We start from the raw sequence: 15661 nt of genomic DNA, 5'->3' as shown, positions 1-15661 counted from the left end.
AATTCCCAATTTCTGATCTGAGGCCTCTGGTACTTTTCTTCTCTTATTATTGTTATTATTATTTTAAAGCTGTGTTTCTTTTTCAGAGGGAGGGAGAAATAGACAAAAGCGGCGGCGGCGAGGGTTTTGCAAAAATTGAGGGAAGGAGGAGTTGTTCCTTTTTACTTAGAATATGCGGACAAAAATGCCCTTTGAAGAAGCACACTGACATTAGTGTGAATTGACCTTCCGGTTGCAAAACCGGAGAAACCAGGTAAAAGGGTCACGGATGCCCAATTTTACAAGTTCGAGGGCTTAAAATCAGCAAAAAATAGATGAGGGGCTTATTTTTACCTAGACAAAGAGTTCAAGGGCCAATTGGATAATTTGCCCTTAGTATTTTAGTACCATTGTCTCGTACAAAGTACTGCCAATTGCCAAGGCAAGGCACCAATCCATCATACTGTCACGGTAACTCCCTCAATTACCGTATTTTACTTTTAGTTGCTTTTTATAAGGGAATTGAGCTAATACCATAGCAACTACACTACAATTTACGAGAATCTGTAATGGAGGAATCAAAGCATGATAACATCAAGCAAGCTAGGCGTAAAAATGATGCAGCTACAGCAACACTGACGTAAACTGATCATGGTAAAGTGAAATACATTCCTGGATCTATTATGGCATTCTTGCCTTGCAAGTGTTGAAATACTTGTAATGCAACATTGACGCCAATGAAAAACAGTAGAAAAGTAGGAGTATATAGGATGGGAAAAAGGCTTCGATTCATGCACCTAGCCTCTGAAATTTCACAGCTTTCTCTTCTTCATGGCATTGTGGAAACTCGATACCTATTCGGAGAATGAGTATTTTACTGGGGACATAGCTCATGCATACCAATGCCGTGGATTCTGCTGGTGCCCTGGATCTCGCGAAACTGATCTACTAAAAGCAGATTAGAAACCAGAAAGCAAATTACTCCAACAGTTCTCCAGCTCATCCACAGACAATTGTTTTGAACAAGAAACTTAACTAGGAATTATGGTAGTGATGCAACTTATACAACAACACCTTCCCACCAGCATTTCCCATTGCCATAAAACCTCCATGAGGACTGAAGTCTATGCACCTGGGATAGTGCAGGGTTCTGTTTGATGGAGGCCAGTTTGAGAAAACAGTAAACGATGGAACATGGACCAATTTTAAGCTGTTCTTTTTCATGCTAGAACAAATGGCCAATATTTGAGCATCATGGTTGAATTTCATATAGTCTACTTTTGTCGTCAAGTTCTCAATGGTCTTGGTTGGTTTTCTCTTTCCCCCTAAGAAGTCATCTCTGTTGTAGACGTTAACAATTCCGCTGTCCGAACCGGCTGCAAACAGATTTCCACTCGGGGAAGTGCAAAGAGACGTACCATTTATGCAACCCTCATCAACACCTTTATGAACGCACGCCCTTGTTCTCAAGTCCCAGTGGTAAATCTGCCCATCCCCACCTGAGCTTAGCAATTGACGCCCATCATTGGTAAAAGCTAATGAACGGACTGTTCCATTCATTTTGAGTGTCCCAATCAATTCCTTTGTTTTGGTCGAAACTAACAAAATATAACCTTCATTGCCGAGAAAAGCAATAGTATCAGAATCAGGTGATATCTCAAACACTTCCAAGCTCTTCTCTTCTCTTCCTGTTAGCGGACCTATTTTATCAACCTTTGCTTTCACCAGGTCAAAACTATAAAAGAACTTTCTTCTCCCCGATACAATAACCGCAGACCCATCAGGCAAAAACGATGCCTTTCGAATTGGACAATCATCTATGAAGATACTCTGTATTTTGGTGTTTCTTTTGCCATCAATCTGGAAGAACCTCAGCCTTCTATCCAGTCCACCAGTAAGGAGCAATTGGCTATTCCTATGAAACTGAACTGAATTGATTGGACCACCTGAAGGCTCTTCTGCATTGGCATCAACCAATCTTGAATACTCAAGAAGTCCAGGTAAAAGTTTCGTGCCGCTCTTCACAACTAGATCCTCATCTGTTCGAAGGATGTCAGTAATGCCTTCAACACCCGAGTAACCTTCCTCATCATCTGAATCTTCATCATCCGAGCGATAATTTCTCTCAAGGTTGGCCCATTCAGTACCTGGGTTTAACTTAGCATGATGAGCCCTCAATCTCGACACATAAGCAGAACCAGATATCACACTCTCATCCTCTTCTTTCCTCAGCTTCCGCAGTCGGTTCACTTTAGCTATGTTTACACTGGTTCTCTCCTCCTCTTCATCTATCCACACAGGCTTCTTCTGCTTAGCATCCTCTTCATCACTAGTCTCAGCCGAGTCCACATGCTCTTCATAGACAGACAAAGCACTATTCGCAGAACGGTCCACAAAAAACATAGCAGCGCTGTCATCCACCTCCTGTCTAACTTCTTCATCTTTACCAAATTCAGTGGGAGAATACAAGGAACCAAACAAAAAATTCTCTAACTTATTCATTTCCCTCTCTTGCTCAATCTCTACTTTCTTATTATCTTCCTTCCGCTCTTTCTTTCTCTTCCTGTGAGTTGCAACTTTTTGCAAATCAGACACCAGCCCATCATCAATCGGTTCCGAGCCATCAATACCCGAAGGCTCATCATAAGCCTGCCTTTTACTCTTATCTACCCTATCCTTTGGAACAGCATTTTGAGAGATTAAGTCAACCATATCTACAATTCAAGTAGCTGCAGGGAAAAAAAAACATAAATGCTCAAATACAAATTTTACCACTCCAAACAAATTTGCTTCAATTTTTCACCCTCTCTCAGCTGTGGGGGAAAAAAGTGGCACTAACAGGATATACAAAACTTGCTTAAGCTTAAGAAAAATGAATTGCATAATTAACAGCAAGGCGCATTTTCATAAAGTATTTCAGTTTCACAAAATTAAAAAAAAAATGTATGGTTCAGAGACTAGTCCGACTCTGACTCCTACAAGTCGCCGCAAGAACTTGGCTGGCCATCCCGAGTCGACTATTAAAACTCCGGACCAAACAAAAAAAAAATATTCAGCTTTACTAAAATGAATGAACAATGATCCTTCAAGAACATATTCCAAAAAGATTGACAGGTAAAATTCGTTGGACAAAATCAATGTACGAAAAATACACCAAAAAAGATAGGAAAGTAATATCCATACCAATTTTCAGGCCAAACTTGTCTCTGAAAACGCTCAAAAGAACAGCAAGGAGGTGGAAAAGAAACAAGACGACGCGGGAAGCTTCTATAAGCAAGGAGAAGGAGACGGTGATGAGCGACGATGAGCACGTTATAGCAGAGGGCAGGCCACGGTGAGGGGCGTTGAGGAAGGTGGCCGTAGGGTTGGAGTGGACTGTGGATTGGGAATTGACATTGGACCTAGCGGCCTTTTAAGTTTTTCAGTCGCTTGTTTAAATGTAAATTGGATCTTAAGGTGGGTTTTGACCATGGGCTGAGTGACCTATTTTTTAATATAAATTTTTTAAAGGAGCCTTCTTTATTTTGTTTTCCCCATTTCCTGTAAGTCTACTAATGAAGCCCGTTTGGGGTTGCGATGGTTTACAGAAGAGTACTTCTAATACAAATATTTTTAACAAAAGTGTTTTTAATTATCAAAAATTGGAACTCTCAAGTAATGGTAAATTAGTTACCAAACACTCTAAAATTATTTTTAGTATTTAAAAGTTTTTTTTTATAAACGCATCACAGCTCCAAACTGGACTAAATATATAACAATTAACAATCACTAATTGATATTAGCCAAATACCACATATTATTGTCATCTTACACTTAGGGTTCATTTGGTTCAGGGGATGACATAGGATTGAGTTTGGTTGCGTTTATGTGTGGAATGATACATCCCAACTAATTGAATTAATCTCTCATATGGGAGGTAAAATAATTCTATAGAAGGGTGATATGATTTATTTCAAGATGAATAAAAGGTGGAGTGTAACAATTGGAATTTGTTTACCCCTACTAATAGAATAGTGCTTTATTTGAATAATTATATAAACCTACTTTGTCACTATAATATAATATAAGTTTTGGACTAATTTGCCCCTATTAATCACATAACAAAATTTTGGATGAATTTGTCCCTACAAATAAAATATGTATGTTTTGACCTAATTCGTCCATTTTCATCAAATAACTAAGTATTGAACTAATTTACCCATACTAAAAGCAAAAGTAAATTTACTAAGTTGGCCCCACTAGTTAATTATATAACCATATTTTCTTGGTCAATTTTATTTTATAAAAAAAGTTAGGGATTAATCTTTCCTACAGCGTTTAATGAATAACAACTATACAAATTTTGAATTTAAAATTCAATTTTTACACACATGTCACAAATTCAACGGTGATAATGTGTATACTGCCAGTATATATAAGATTTACTCAAATGTTAGACATGTAAATTAGACTTATGAACCCATTTAATAAGGTCTAACTCAGCCGGTCAGCCCAAAACAAAATCTTATATGTTGGTTCAAGTCAGAACCATACAAAGGTCACTTATGTGCGTTGTTTATATATATACACCTCTAATTGTAAGTCTATTAAAAAAAAGTATTTTAGTCTGATATATGCACCCTTGATTGTTAATCTATTATAAAGAATATTGAAGTAATCATATCTCATCGCATCTCTAACTAAACACACGATGATGAAGTTATTTTCTAGGATATTGCATCTAATACAAAGTCAACTAAACATTAGATAGATAACGAGATTACTTGTGTGAAAATGATTCAATCCATAATGAATAGTCAAAAAATAAGTAATTTCTTCTCATCCAATCCATGAACTAAATCGACTGTTAAAGATTTTATACTAGCGTAAGAACTGTTATTGTAAATTTTTTCTTGTGCAAAGAATGAAATATGGATGGACTTTGCCCCGTGCTATTGCCGATTGACCATTTTCAAATATGAGAGACACTGGAAATGATTTGTGAGATCTTTTCTTTTTTTTTTCTCTTATACTTTAAAGAAATATAATAGACTAATTCATATTATCAACCATGAAGCAGTGCATCTTAGTTTGCTTATCACAAGAAAACTCGGGGTAGAAAATTAATTAAAATTTGAAGTTATTCTTTGTGTTTGAAAAATCAGGTCGCCAATAGCAAACACGACAACGAAACTCTTTGATTATTCACTAATAATTTAACATTACTGAGTTATTTGCATTGTGATTACGCTCACTGCTTAACCGTCATTACTTAAATACTTCCAAGAAAAACGACAAAACAAATTAGTTGGTGTAATTGCACTCTTTTTTTTTTCAAGTAAAAAATTGTAAATTCGAAACATTTCACTTATACTTTCTCCACCTACCGCCTAACTCACCCCCCCAACCCCCTCACGATTGTTTAGACTTATTATCTCTTACTATATCTTCCATTTGTAAAATTTGTTACCGTCCGTTACAAATATTTTCTAGCGCTCGCCCGTCAATACAAATGTTTTCAGATTTTGACAAGGAGGCGTGCCATTTTAGATTAGGTCAAATGCTTGTATATTCACGTTTTTAATTCCGTTTAGACAATTGAAATACCTTTGCAAGCATCTGGAGATCTTTCTTTCGAATTGGCTGGCAAGCTGTCTTGTATATGCATAATGAGTGAAGATGCAATGAAATTCCTTGGTATGTAATGACGATCTTCATTTTTTTTTAAAAAAAAACCTTTTTATCCTCATCTTTAACTGTTTTCCAACCTGCAAGATAAATTTATTAACTTTTCTTGTTATCTCTCCTTTGTGAAATTTTTTTAATAGATTTTTCAGCATTATACATTTGGAATTCTTGAATCGTAATTGTTTGTTGTTATAAAAGATAAGTTAGGTTGTTTTTTTTTTTTTCTTTTAAGTCTTGGCCTAATAATTAACACTTTTGAACTTGAATTCTCTGATCAGATCTCTTGCACGAGGAGATTGTGTGTTTTTATTGCAGAAATCAGTGTGAGTGTTCTTTATCCCTCTTGATAATTAATTATGTTAATATAAGTATCCAATTACCTTTAACCACCGTATAGTATGTGATTGAATAATTTTGACTAATGTATATATACCAATTAAAATAAGTTGTAAAATACTTGCATTTTATTTCAAAGTTTGACCTGAGAAACGACATTTGTCAAATTTATTTTTATATTTTTTTCAAGAAAATGTTATTTGCATTCCCATTTTTGTTATTCACACCCTCACTATTATTTTAGTCATATAGTTTTATTTATTAGACAATATAATAAAACAAATGGCGGGGTACAAATTTAAAAAAAAAAAAAACGAAGTGCAAATAACATTTTCTTTTTTCAATTAGTGAAAGTTTTATGACTAAAAGGCTAAATCAATTAGTCTATTATTGCTTCCAGTTATTTTCCATGCTTGAATTTTCTCATGATCTTTATGTAAACAATTAAAACATTTATAAATAATTGCAATAGTCTAAATGTCTAACTATGACTTTTTTTTTATATGCAAAAAATTTGTTATATTGAATTCTTTTGATAACTCAGGTCATGAATATATAGTTGACTCCTCGTTGAATATTATTATTTAATCATTCCATATGAAACACAATAACTGCTGCATGCTTGCTGGCATCGGATTAAGCACTAATAATATCAACACACAATATTTTTACGTGAAAATATCAACGAAATTATTTTATTTGTGAAGACATACAAATATTACGGTATTCACACAGGTTGAAGATAGAATGTATGTATAAAATAAGTAGCAACAAATGAGTAATACATGAATGCGCCGCCGCCTTACTCGGCCCAGGTGAGATCTAGTTCGGCTCACTTTGATATTGGGTCTAAGTTTTAGGCCTAACTTTAGCCCAACCCATTCTTCATTACACTCGGCCTTAATTTGAACGGGTAAAAACGATTTGAGTTTGAGTTGGTTCAGCCCAACTTAATAAAAAAAGTTTTTATTTATAATTTTTTTTTTAGTGGGAGTAGGGAGTGTAGGATGGAAGGAACTCAAGAAGTGGAAAACAAAGAGAGGGGACTTCTCAAAACTTATTAGAAATTATGCGCAATTTATGCTATCTAGGCCCTTTTACTAGCCTCGAAGATTCATTTAGATTGCTTGTTCCATATAAGTTCGTCATATAGTTCTTCGTACGCAAGTGTTAAAAGAGTGGCAAACTGGAACAGACAACCCCTTTTGGAATCTAGGGCCATCTGAAGAATCAGAGTCATGCCATGTTTGTGGATCAAGGCTGGGAGAAAAGGAAACTCTCAATGATCATGAACAAACAAACGGAGAGAGTCGGAGTAACCAAGTAACTGAGCCTGGTCAGTCCTCACTCTTGAAAAATGCTGCAAAGTCTGGATCAAATTCAGCTTCCAAGACAGCATCCTCTGCGAACTACATTAAGAAGCAAAATGTGCATGGTAAGATTCTTTCAACCATGCGTTCGCTTTGTTTGATACCCAATGGACTTCAAACATTATGACCCTAACTACTTTTATTCCATGGTAATTATTGGTGCCGTGTCAATTTATTTGTGAACACTGTAACATCTTTTGTGATACGAGATTATTTGAAAATTTTATTTAGATTAGCACTGTAGTACTTTTTACGATATAATATATGGTAAGATAAAAACGTATCTTAAATTTTCGATAGTAATTTACCAACCAGGCCATGGAGGTTTGGCAGTACTTATATTCAGTAGTCTCTTTTATAGAAGTTGTACATACCAGTTGAAGCTAATTTTAGACGGCTCCATTCATGGCGAACAAGATGTTGCCTTTTCGTTAACAGGAATTGTCCAACCTCCTCTAGGGGTTCTTACCAAACGAAAAAGGCCAGCGGTTGGACGACTAGTTTCGCCCCCTCCCGAAAGAATTCCAGAACAAATTTGCAATGATCTGCAAGGTTTAGCAATCTCTCGGAGTCAGAATAAAGATGAAGAAGATGTACTAGTATATCAGCGTGCCAATCATTACATACCAGAGAACGAGATTGGCCTCGGATGCATGGTGTTACTGCAGTCGGCTGTTTCTCCTCCCACAGAATTTCCGGCCGTGTCCGCAATCAATGCTCGTTCTTCCAAAAAATCTGAGCCAAAGCCATCAACTGGAGGCAGACGGCGCGATTCTTCTCCGGCGAGCCACGAAGTAAAAGCTTCACCTGGGCTCACACCACCTGTGTTTCCTTCCAAGGTTTCTAAGGGTTCACTCGTGCCCCGATCACATGCTTCTCTTTCTAAGGACACCAAACTGGATTCTCGAGAAGTTCTTAGATTTCACAAATGAAGCAACTCGGCGAAAATGCTCATCTCAAGAAAACAACAATTATTCATTGACTGATGTTGCTGTAAAAGAAGAGTCTCAGTAGTGTGCTTATTTTATGTAATAAAAACAAATTCATCTTTCTCTTATCCTGATTATGGTACTTTGTATTAACTTATACTGGATCTTTACTAGTTTTAAATGTGTTTTTACTATCATTTTCTAGTACTGTTATTGTCAATGTGGATTTTTGGGATCCAATGTACTGGTTTTGGTCTGCACGTTTGATTCTTCTCACTTTCTCTCGACAGAAATCTTTGAACTTTACCTAATAGCAGCAAAAGTGGCTAAGTTACCAGCAGAAACCATAATTGTGAGCCTAGCAGTGTGGACTTGCACAATAATACGCGACGTAGACAAATTAACAACGAGGATAGAGGACAGACCCCTTCTCATGTATTGGATGTTGTTAATGACACAGACCGGGGGATGAACTTGTAGCTATTGATCAATTTGTGGAAGAGTGCATTTGGGGGATTCTCGGCAGCTAAAGCCAGTTGTTTATCCTTTAGCAAAATAATGGAACTAAAGTACCATCAAACTGGATCAAGCTAAAAAAATCATGGGTTTTTTTTTTTATAAATTGCTTGAAGACTGGGAACCGGAAGTCATTATTTTTTATTGATTTAGTAGAGAAAAAAAAAGAATGTTTGTAGAGAAAGATCAAATCCCATTTTGCTAGACAGAGGAAAAATTTCAGTGTAACGAAGTCCATTGCCAACACTTCTCTTTCTTTTCTTCAATCATCACCAGTCAACTATAGCTGTCAAACAAACCCATTTAATTAAATTTACCCGTACCCGTCCATAAATAGGTGGGTATGAATATCTTAAATTTTTGCGTATGGGTATAAATGGGTTACCCAATAATACCCATTTATTGGATAACCCATCAAACTTAATTAACCCATTTAGAATTGTCTTCGATATTAACTACTTTTGTTCATTATTATTATTATTATTTGTTGGTTTTATCTTATCATTTTATTTTATCTTAGTTTGTTAATTTACTCATTTTTCAGCATTACCAATTTATGACAAGTTTTAACCTCTTTTCTTACTTTTCCAAAATGAAATTTTAAATTTACACATGAAAAAATGCTAGAGGTTCAAAATTTTTAAATTAAATTTTTATGTTAACTTTATAGTACTTAGTTCAAATTTTTATATTATTATTGTTTAATTATTAAATAGTATGTAATTTTGCGACACAGAATACAGATGGGAAAAAAATTGATAATTAGACTTATTGTGCATTATAAGTAAATATTTAAGACTAATGATGGTTGCAAATGATGGTATAAATTGATAACTTAGTTTGCAAAAATAAATTTACAAAAAGTTAATATAAATGGGTTATAAATGGGTAATTAGATTATCCAATTCATTTTTTGACTTATTCATTTATCTCCATCTAATTAAATGAGTATAAATGGATTGACTCACTTATACACATCACCCATTTTATCCAATTCAAATCTGCCCAAATCATTCATTCTGACACCTCTGCAGCCAACCACAAAAAGAGAGAGAGATAGAGAGAAGGTTATTAATCAGGCAAATCTGTTAAAACGTGGATTTGGGTACAAACAATTGTTAGGTCAACCGTTTTTGTCTGTTTTGTCCAATTTTACAACATGTACATTTATTTTTTCAAGGTGTAATTCATTTTGAACACAATGTAAATATAAAAAATTTTTGTGACTCGCCTGCACGATGTTAAAAATGATATACATATAATGATTTGACTCTTATATTTTTTTGATCAATCATGACCATGAATCTTTCAAGGACGGTCATTTTGATGATTGCTCCTGGCGCAAAGCCATTAAAATGTACTTGTCTTCAGCTTAAAGTTAAATCGAATAATATTGGTGAATTACGTACTAAATCAAATGAAATGATGTCAGAGACAATTTTGATGCTGCAATAGAGAGGCTGCTTTTTCATTTACTAATGCATAGGAAGCAATTTCTAAACATAAGGCACCATAGCTAAGCATCTTTCTCGGTTATAAGCCACTTAAATTAATTTCTTAATTTCAGTTTCACCCAATACAACATTTTAGTTAAGAATAAATCAAAATTTTTTTCCCAATTTCAACCATTACGAATTTTTAGGAGAGGGTTTCTAGTATTTGACACTTTTCTAATTTTTAGGTGAGATTTACTCATATATAAAACTTTTCTAGATGAAGTTTTTTGAAATTGGAATTGCATGCTACGATTTATTTACCATACCGAAAGGCGAAAACAAGCAAGAGATGAAGCAGTAAATTATAGTAGTAGTACTTCCTAATTCCTCCGTCTCACTTTGATAGTCCTATATTCCTTTTTTATCTATCCCAAATTGTAGTCCACTTTCCAATTAAAGAATGTAGTTGTATTTTAATTTTCCTAAAATACCCTTATTCAATGTAAGTAGTTGTTACTATAAACCTACCCCATTTAATGAGAGTTGATTCTTTTTTTACCATTAATTCAAGTTCCCATAAAGTTGTATCATATTTAATGTGAGGGTATTTTAGAAAAATAGCAATCTAAATTTACTTTTCCAACAAAGTTAACTATTTTTTCTTAAACTGTGTGAAAAAAGAAACGAGACTATCAAAGTGGAACGGAGGGAGTAATTTATTTGTCATTATGACTAGTGATAACAAATCACCGATTCAAAGGTTGGTGGCCACCACCAATGCATTAAAACTTGGTAGAGTGGGACACCAATTTTCCATATTAAAAGTGGTTCTACTTAAAAATTCAGGTGGATGCATAGTGCATCAGTCTGATTCAGTGGTTCAGTCCTTTTCGAATTATCTTTGTACCTCTTGGATCCTCTTTCCCTTACCCTCAGTCGTGTAGGATAATTTATCGTATTGACAAAAAAAAAAAAAAAAATCAGTGACGAAACCTTGCAATTTAAGACTAATATATTCAACAATAACCAATACACAACCGGGATATGATATCGCAAAAAGATATTTGAGGAAGAGCTGGATGCAGGAGCCAAATTGTGGCGAGCTATATTAAAAAACACGCCTTCACATCTTGCTTGAAGTTGACATATTTTGAGTTCCCTTGCTTTCCTCACTGCAATCTGCATCAAATTCGCGGATCCAAATAGTACTCAACTCATTTCTCTTCCTTCCGATTTTAACTCTCCTTTGTTGTCTCCCTCGCGGCTCGCGCCACAATGCGCTGGCCGAGCAATACTTGCACTTCAGTTCTCCGCTTCCTCGTCATTGTATTAATATCAGCCGTCAGATCAGCTGAATCCTCAATCCACGACTACCATGGAGATCCATTCCGAGAAGTCGGCAATGCTTACCTACTCTCCGGTGGCAGCGAAGGCATCCTCGCATCTCAGTCCTCCCCTCCGTCGACACGCCGCGGATTCCACTCCGCCGTACATGATGGTCTCTCTTACATCCGGTAATTTCTCGTTAGCAGTACACTTGGTAACTATTTTTCGAATGACTGTTTCCTTCATGCCTTTTTTTTTTTTTTTGGGTGCAATTGATCGAGATTTGGTCAGATCTAATTAAACAATTTGGATGCATGGGTCAAAATTTGGAGCATTTTGCTTAGTAGCCGGTGATTGGAAGAGAGTGGATATTTTAGTTCAGAAGTAGCCTTTTTTGAACTTCAGTGAGTGAAGTAGCGCGAACTCCACAAACTATGACTGGGTTTCCAAATTCAGGAATACAATTAAATTCTCGTTAGTGGCATTAAGTAAAGTTTATGAACGATCTTATCAAAATCGAGAAAGGTATAAAATTTCCTATATTCTCGGCGACTTTGTTACTTTATTGGGGCTTGTGATCCTCGGAAGCTACATAAGATGACAAGTTCTATGGGTTATTTGAGTTTGAAGTCCTGACACTGGAATTTTGAAATAATTATTTTTCTCTCTTTTAGCTTTTTTGGAATGTTTTAGTATCAGTTCCAATCTATGCTGTTGGATAAAATAGTTCTTCAAAGTCCCTGTGTACTTATGGTGGGAAATTTGTATTCTATGGTATTCTTCGAAGTTATTGCGACTGGAAAATGAGAAGGCTGGTCAATGGAAACCGTGAGTACGAGTTTACTTGGTTTTGGAGACAAAACCAAAGTTTGATGAATTAGACCTGGCCATTTTTAGTTGTTGAGCACGATAGAATTTGAAGTGTACCAAGATTTTGTAATAAATTTTGCGACCCTCGTATGCTAGTTCTGCATTTTTCTTGTTTATGTGAGCACGTTCATTAGCTCTGTTTACTGAAAGGTTAAGAATTAAATAATATAGGTTTGAGAATATCACATTTTGGAGGGGTAGATCTGCTGCAGACCAGCACCCTGAAATGGCATACAGCAGTGGATTGGTACAAGTTGTAATTTTTGAGGCAGCTGATCGGGATAATATTGGTGGTTCGCCTTATGGTGGGCAGAGGTCTATTTGCTGCACCCCAGATCTTGCAAAACTGGAAGGCTGTAAGCAAGGAGAGGTGATTAGGATACCTTCGGCAACTGATATCAACTGGCCTGTTGTTTTGAACGTGCATTTCAGAGGAAATTTGATGTCTGCCCGCATGAAAAATAAGGAGGCCTATATAAGAAAGACTGGGATGTACAACTTGTTCTTTATCTCATGTGATCCAAAGCTCAAGGGATTGAAGGTGACTGGAAGGACATTATGGAAAAATCCTGATGGATACTTACCTGGTAGAATGTCTCCTCTCATGAAGTTTTATGTGTTTATGTCTGTTGCTTATGCAGTCCTCAGTGCCATATGGTTTTTTCAGTATGTGAGATATTGGAAAGATGTTTTGCAACTTCAGCACTGCATTGCTGTTGTTATCGCTCTTGGATTGCTTGAGATGATTTTCTGGTACTTTGATTATGCATTCTTCAACGGCACTGGAACAAGACCTGCAGGAATTACAACCTTGGTTGTAACAATTGGAGCCATTAGGAAGACCCTTCTTCGTCTTCTTATTCTTTCAGTTGCAATGGGCTTTGGTGTTGTCCGTCCTACTCTTGGCGGACTTACCACAAAGGTGCTGCTTCTCGGAATAACTTACTTCTTGGCATCTGAATTGCTTAATATTGCCGAGTATGTTGGAACCATAAACGATATAGCAGGACGAGCTAGAGTCTTTCTGGTCCTTCCTGATGCATTGCTGGATGCATTTTTGATCTTGTGGATTTTTACTTCTCTTTCGAAGACATTGGAGCAGCTACAGGTTCTCCATATTTACATTAATTTTGTCTTGAAAATAAATGGGAACTGTCATCCTTAATTCTTGTACTCTTCAACAGTGTACTGATCCATCTTGTCATACATGCTTTGCAGGCAAAAAGAAGTTCTGTAAAGTTGGATATCTACAGAAAATTTTCAAATGCATTGGCAGTGACAGTTATTGCTTCAGTTGCTTGGATATGTTATGAGGTAAATTGTTTGTTAGAATGAAACACGTTTCAAATTTGTTCAAAATACATGGTGTGGCTTATGCTTGTGCCTTTTTATCCTGAAAATATTTAGTTACCTGTTAATTTTTACTAATGGGAGTCCCTTCTGAATTACTGTTGTCGATTGTTTGTTAAGTGATTCCTGCGAAGGAAATAATATTAGAATGTGGACTACATTTTCTAATTGTTTGGTTGCAAATTTAAGTCTTAAATTACTTGTCTATTGTAATTGTTTGTTATTCTTGATTTGTGGAAACTTTTATAAACTTTTGATGCTACAATTAGACCTGGGGATGTTACCTTCGAACAACATGTAATATTTTTCTTTGACTGATAACTATTTGGTTATTAGGGAACTTTTCAAAGATTGATTAATTAGTCATCTAATCAGAAAAGATGCCAGGAGAAGATTAAAATGTTTTCCGCAAGGACGCATGTCTAGCATTGATTGCAGTCCCTTATCAACTATGCAGCTTTAAATCGTCCTTGGGGCCCTGAGAAATCAGTTAACATGTCCACTGAAAGCACTTCATGAATCTGGACAAGTAAAATTCCGATGACATCTACTGTGGAAGATTTTTCAATTTATTAACACTGACAGGCTGAATGTTGGAAGAACAACAAGAGACGATGAGAAACTGTTTGCAATTCTTTCAAATTTTTTTTTTTGTTTCCGTTCACGGCCCTGAACACTTTCTCAGTTATTTGGAAATGAGTAAATATGGGTTGTTATGTTTATTATGCTTGCTCGAACTGGAGGGTGAGAGGTCAAAGGATCATTGTGACCTTCAATCACCTGTTCTTTAGCTTAGCGAGGTACTTTGTTTCTAATATTTGTTAATTATTTCAGAATTTCTTATGCCTTTGCCATTGTTGTTCTTCACTGTTTCAGCTTTATTTCAAAGCAACAGATCCCTTCAACGAGAAGTGGCAGGGTGCTTGGATTATTACTGCCTTTTGGGACATTCTAGCATTCGCATTGCTATCTGTTATCTGCTACCTCTGGGCACCATCACTGAGCTGTCAACGGTAAGCTTTAGATTTTTTGAACTCCACAATTTTCAAATGTCACAAGTTAAGAAGGCATATGTATTGCCATGAAGCTGCAAAAGTTGTGCAGGCTTCATTGTTGAACCTTCTGACTGGTCCTCTATTCCCCTTTTTGACCTTTTCCTTCTTGGTTTGTTCTTCTGACATGGCAATATCACCAGTTACGCTTATGCTGGTGAAAAAGGTGACGAGCTTGATGATGAAGAAAGTGAAGCACTGTGCAGAGAAGGTGATATCAGTCTAGTGAAACAGGATAGAAAGGAAGGTAGTGACTCCTCTGACTTAGAAGACGACTGATAGGAGGTTTAAAGTGGGGGAACTATTGCTGTGAGTAACCATCTGCCGCATTCAAGGATCACCTCATGGTGCAACAAGCGATAACAAATTGGGTGTGAGGCCAACTTCTCTGACTTGATGAATAGTGACTTGGTGGGATCAATTTTTTGATTGTATAGATGAAGTGTGTTGTTTGTTGCTTTGTATCAATTGAAAGCATGAAATCCTAGAGAAAGGAAGTCTTGGTGCATCAGAATGATGTTATTCAATTCATGTAAAAGTTTTGTTGTCGCCATTATAGTGAGTTCATAACAAGGTAGACCCCTGTATACTTGCTTTTCGGAATGAAAAGAAGGGCCTGAACAAAACACGGCCAGTTCTGAAGAAGCCATGTCGAATTCGGTCTTGCCTTCTCTTTATTATTGTTCGTGTTGGAACGGCTTGCTGTGTGTAAGGATGCGCTTATGTTGATGCCACGACTGATGGAGTATTTTGGAGAAAAATGTGCCATTTTCTGGGTAAAAAAACTATTTATGGTAGTATCGTAGATGTTGTGCTTCTGAAGTTGCAAA

The 15661-nt window shown here is 36.1% G+C and overlaps 2 protein-coding genes across 2 annotated transcripts; one reads left to right on the top strand and one right to left on the bottom strand.

Moving 5' to 3' along the window:
- Positions 1-589: 589 nt before the first annotated feature.
- Positions 590-3305, bottom strand: LOC140035181 (U3 small nucleolar RNA-associated protein 18 homolog). Its single transcript, XM_072075088.1, has 2 exons — positions 3163-3305; positions 590-2708 (listed from the first exon to the last, which is right to left on the bottom strand). The coding sequence occupies exon 2, from the start codon at positions 2689-2691 to the stop codon at positions 1015-1017; it is 1677 nt and encodes a 558-aa protein (XP_071931189.1). The 5' UTR covers positions 2692-2708; positions 3163-3305; the 3' UTR covers positions 590-1014.
- A 7986-nt stretch (positions 3306-11291) lies between these two features.
- LOC140035180 (uncharacterized) lies at positions 11292-15476 on the top strand. Its single transcript, XM_072075087.1, has 5 exons — positions 11292-11747; positions 12601-13537; positions 13648-13743; positions 14656-14792; positions 14975-15476. Exons 1-5 carry the CDS (start codon positions 11509-11511, stop codon positions 15108-15110), a joined length of 1545 nt encoding a protein of 514 aa, XP_071931188.1. The 5' UTR covers positions 11292-11508; the 3' UTR covers positions 15111-15476.
- The last annotated feature ends 185 nt before the right edge of the window (positions 15477-15661 follow it).

This window comes from Coffea arabica, chromosome 2c, assembly GCF_036785885.1.
Source record: "Coffea arabica cultivar ET-39 chromosome 2c, Coffea Arabica ET-39 HiFi, whole genome shotgun sequence".
In the NCBI taxonomy this organism is placed as follows: domain Eukaryota; kingdom Viridiplantae; phylum Streptophyta; class Magnoliopsida; order Gentianales; family Rubiaceae; genus Coffea; species Coffea arabica.
This window is presented reverse-complemented; position numbering and strand designations above follow the sequence as displayed.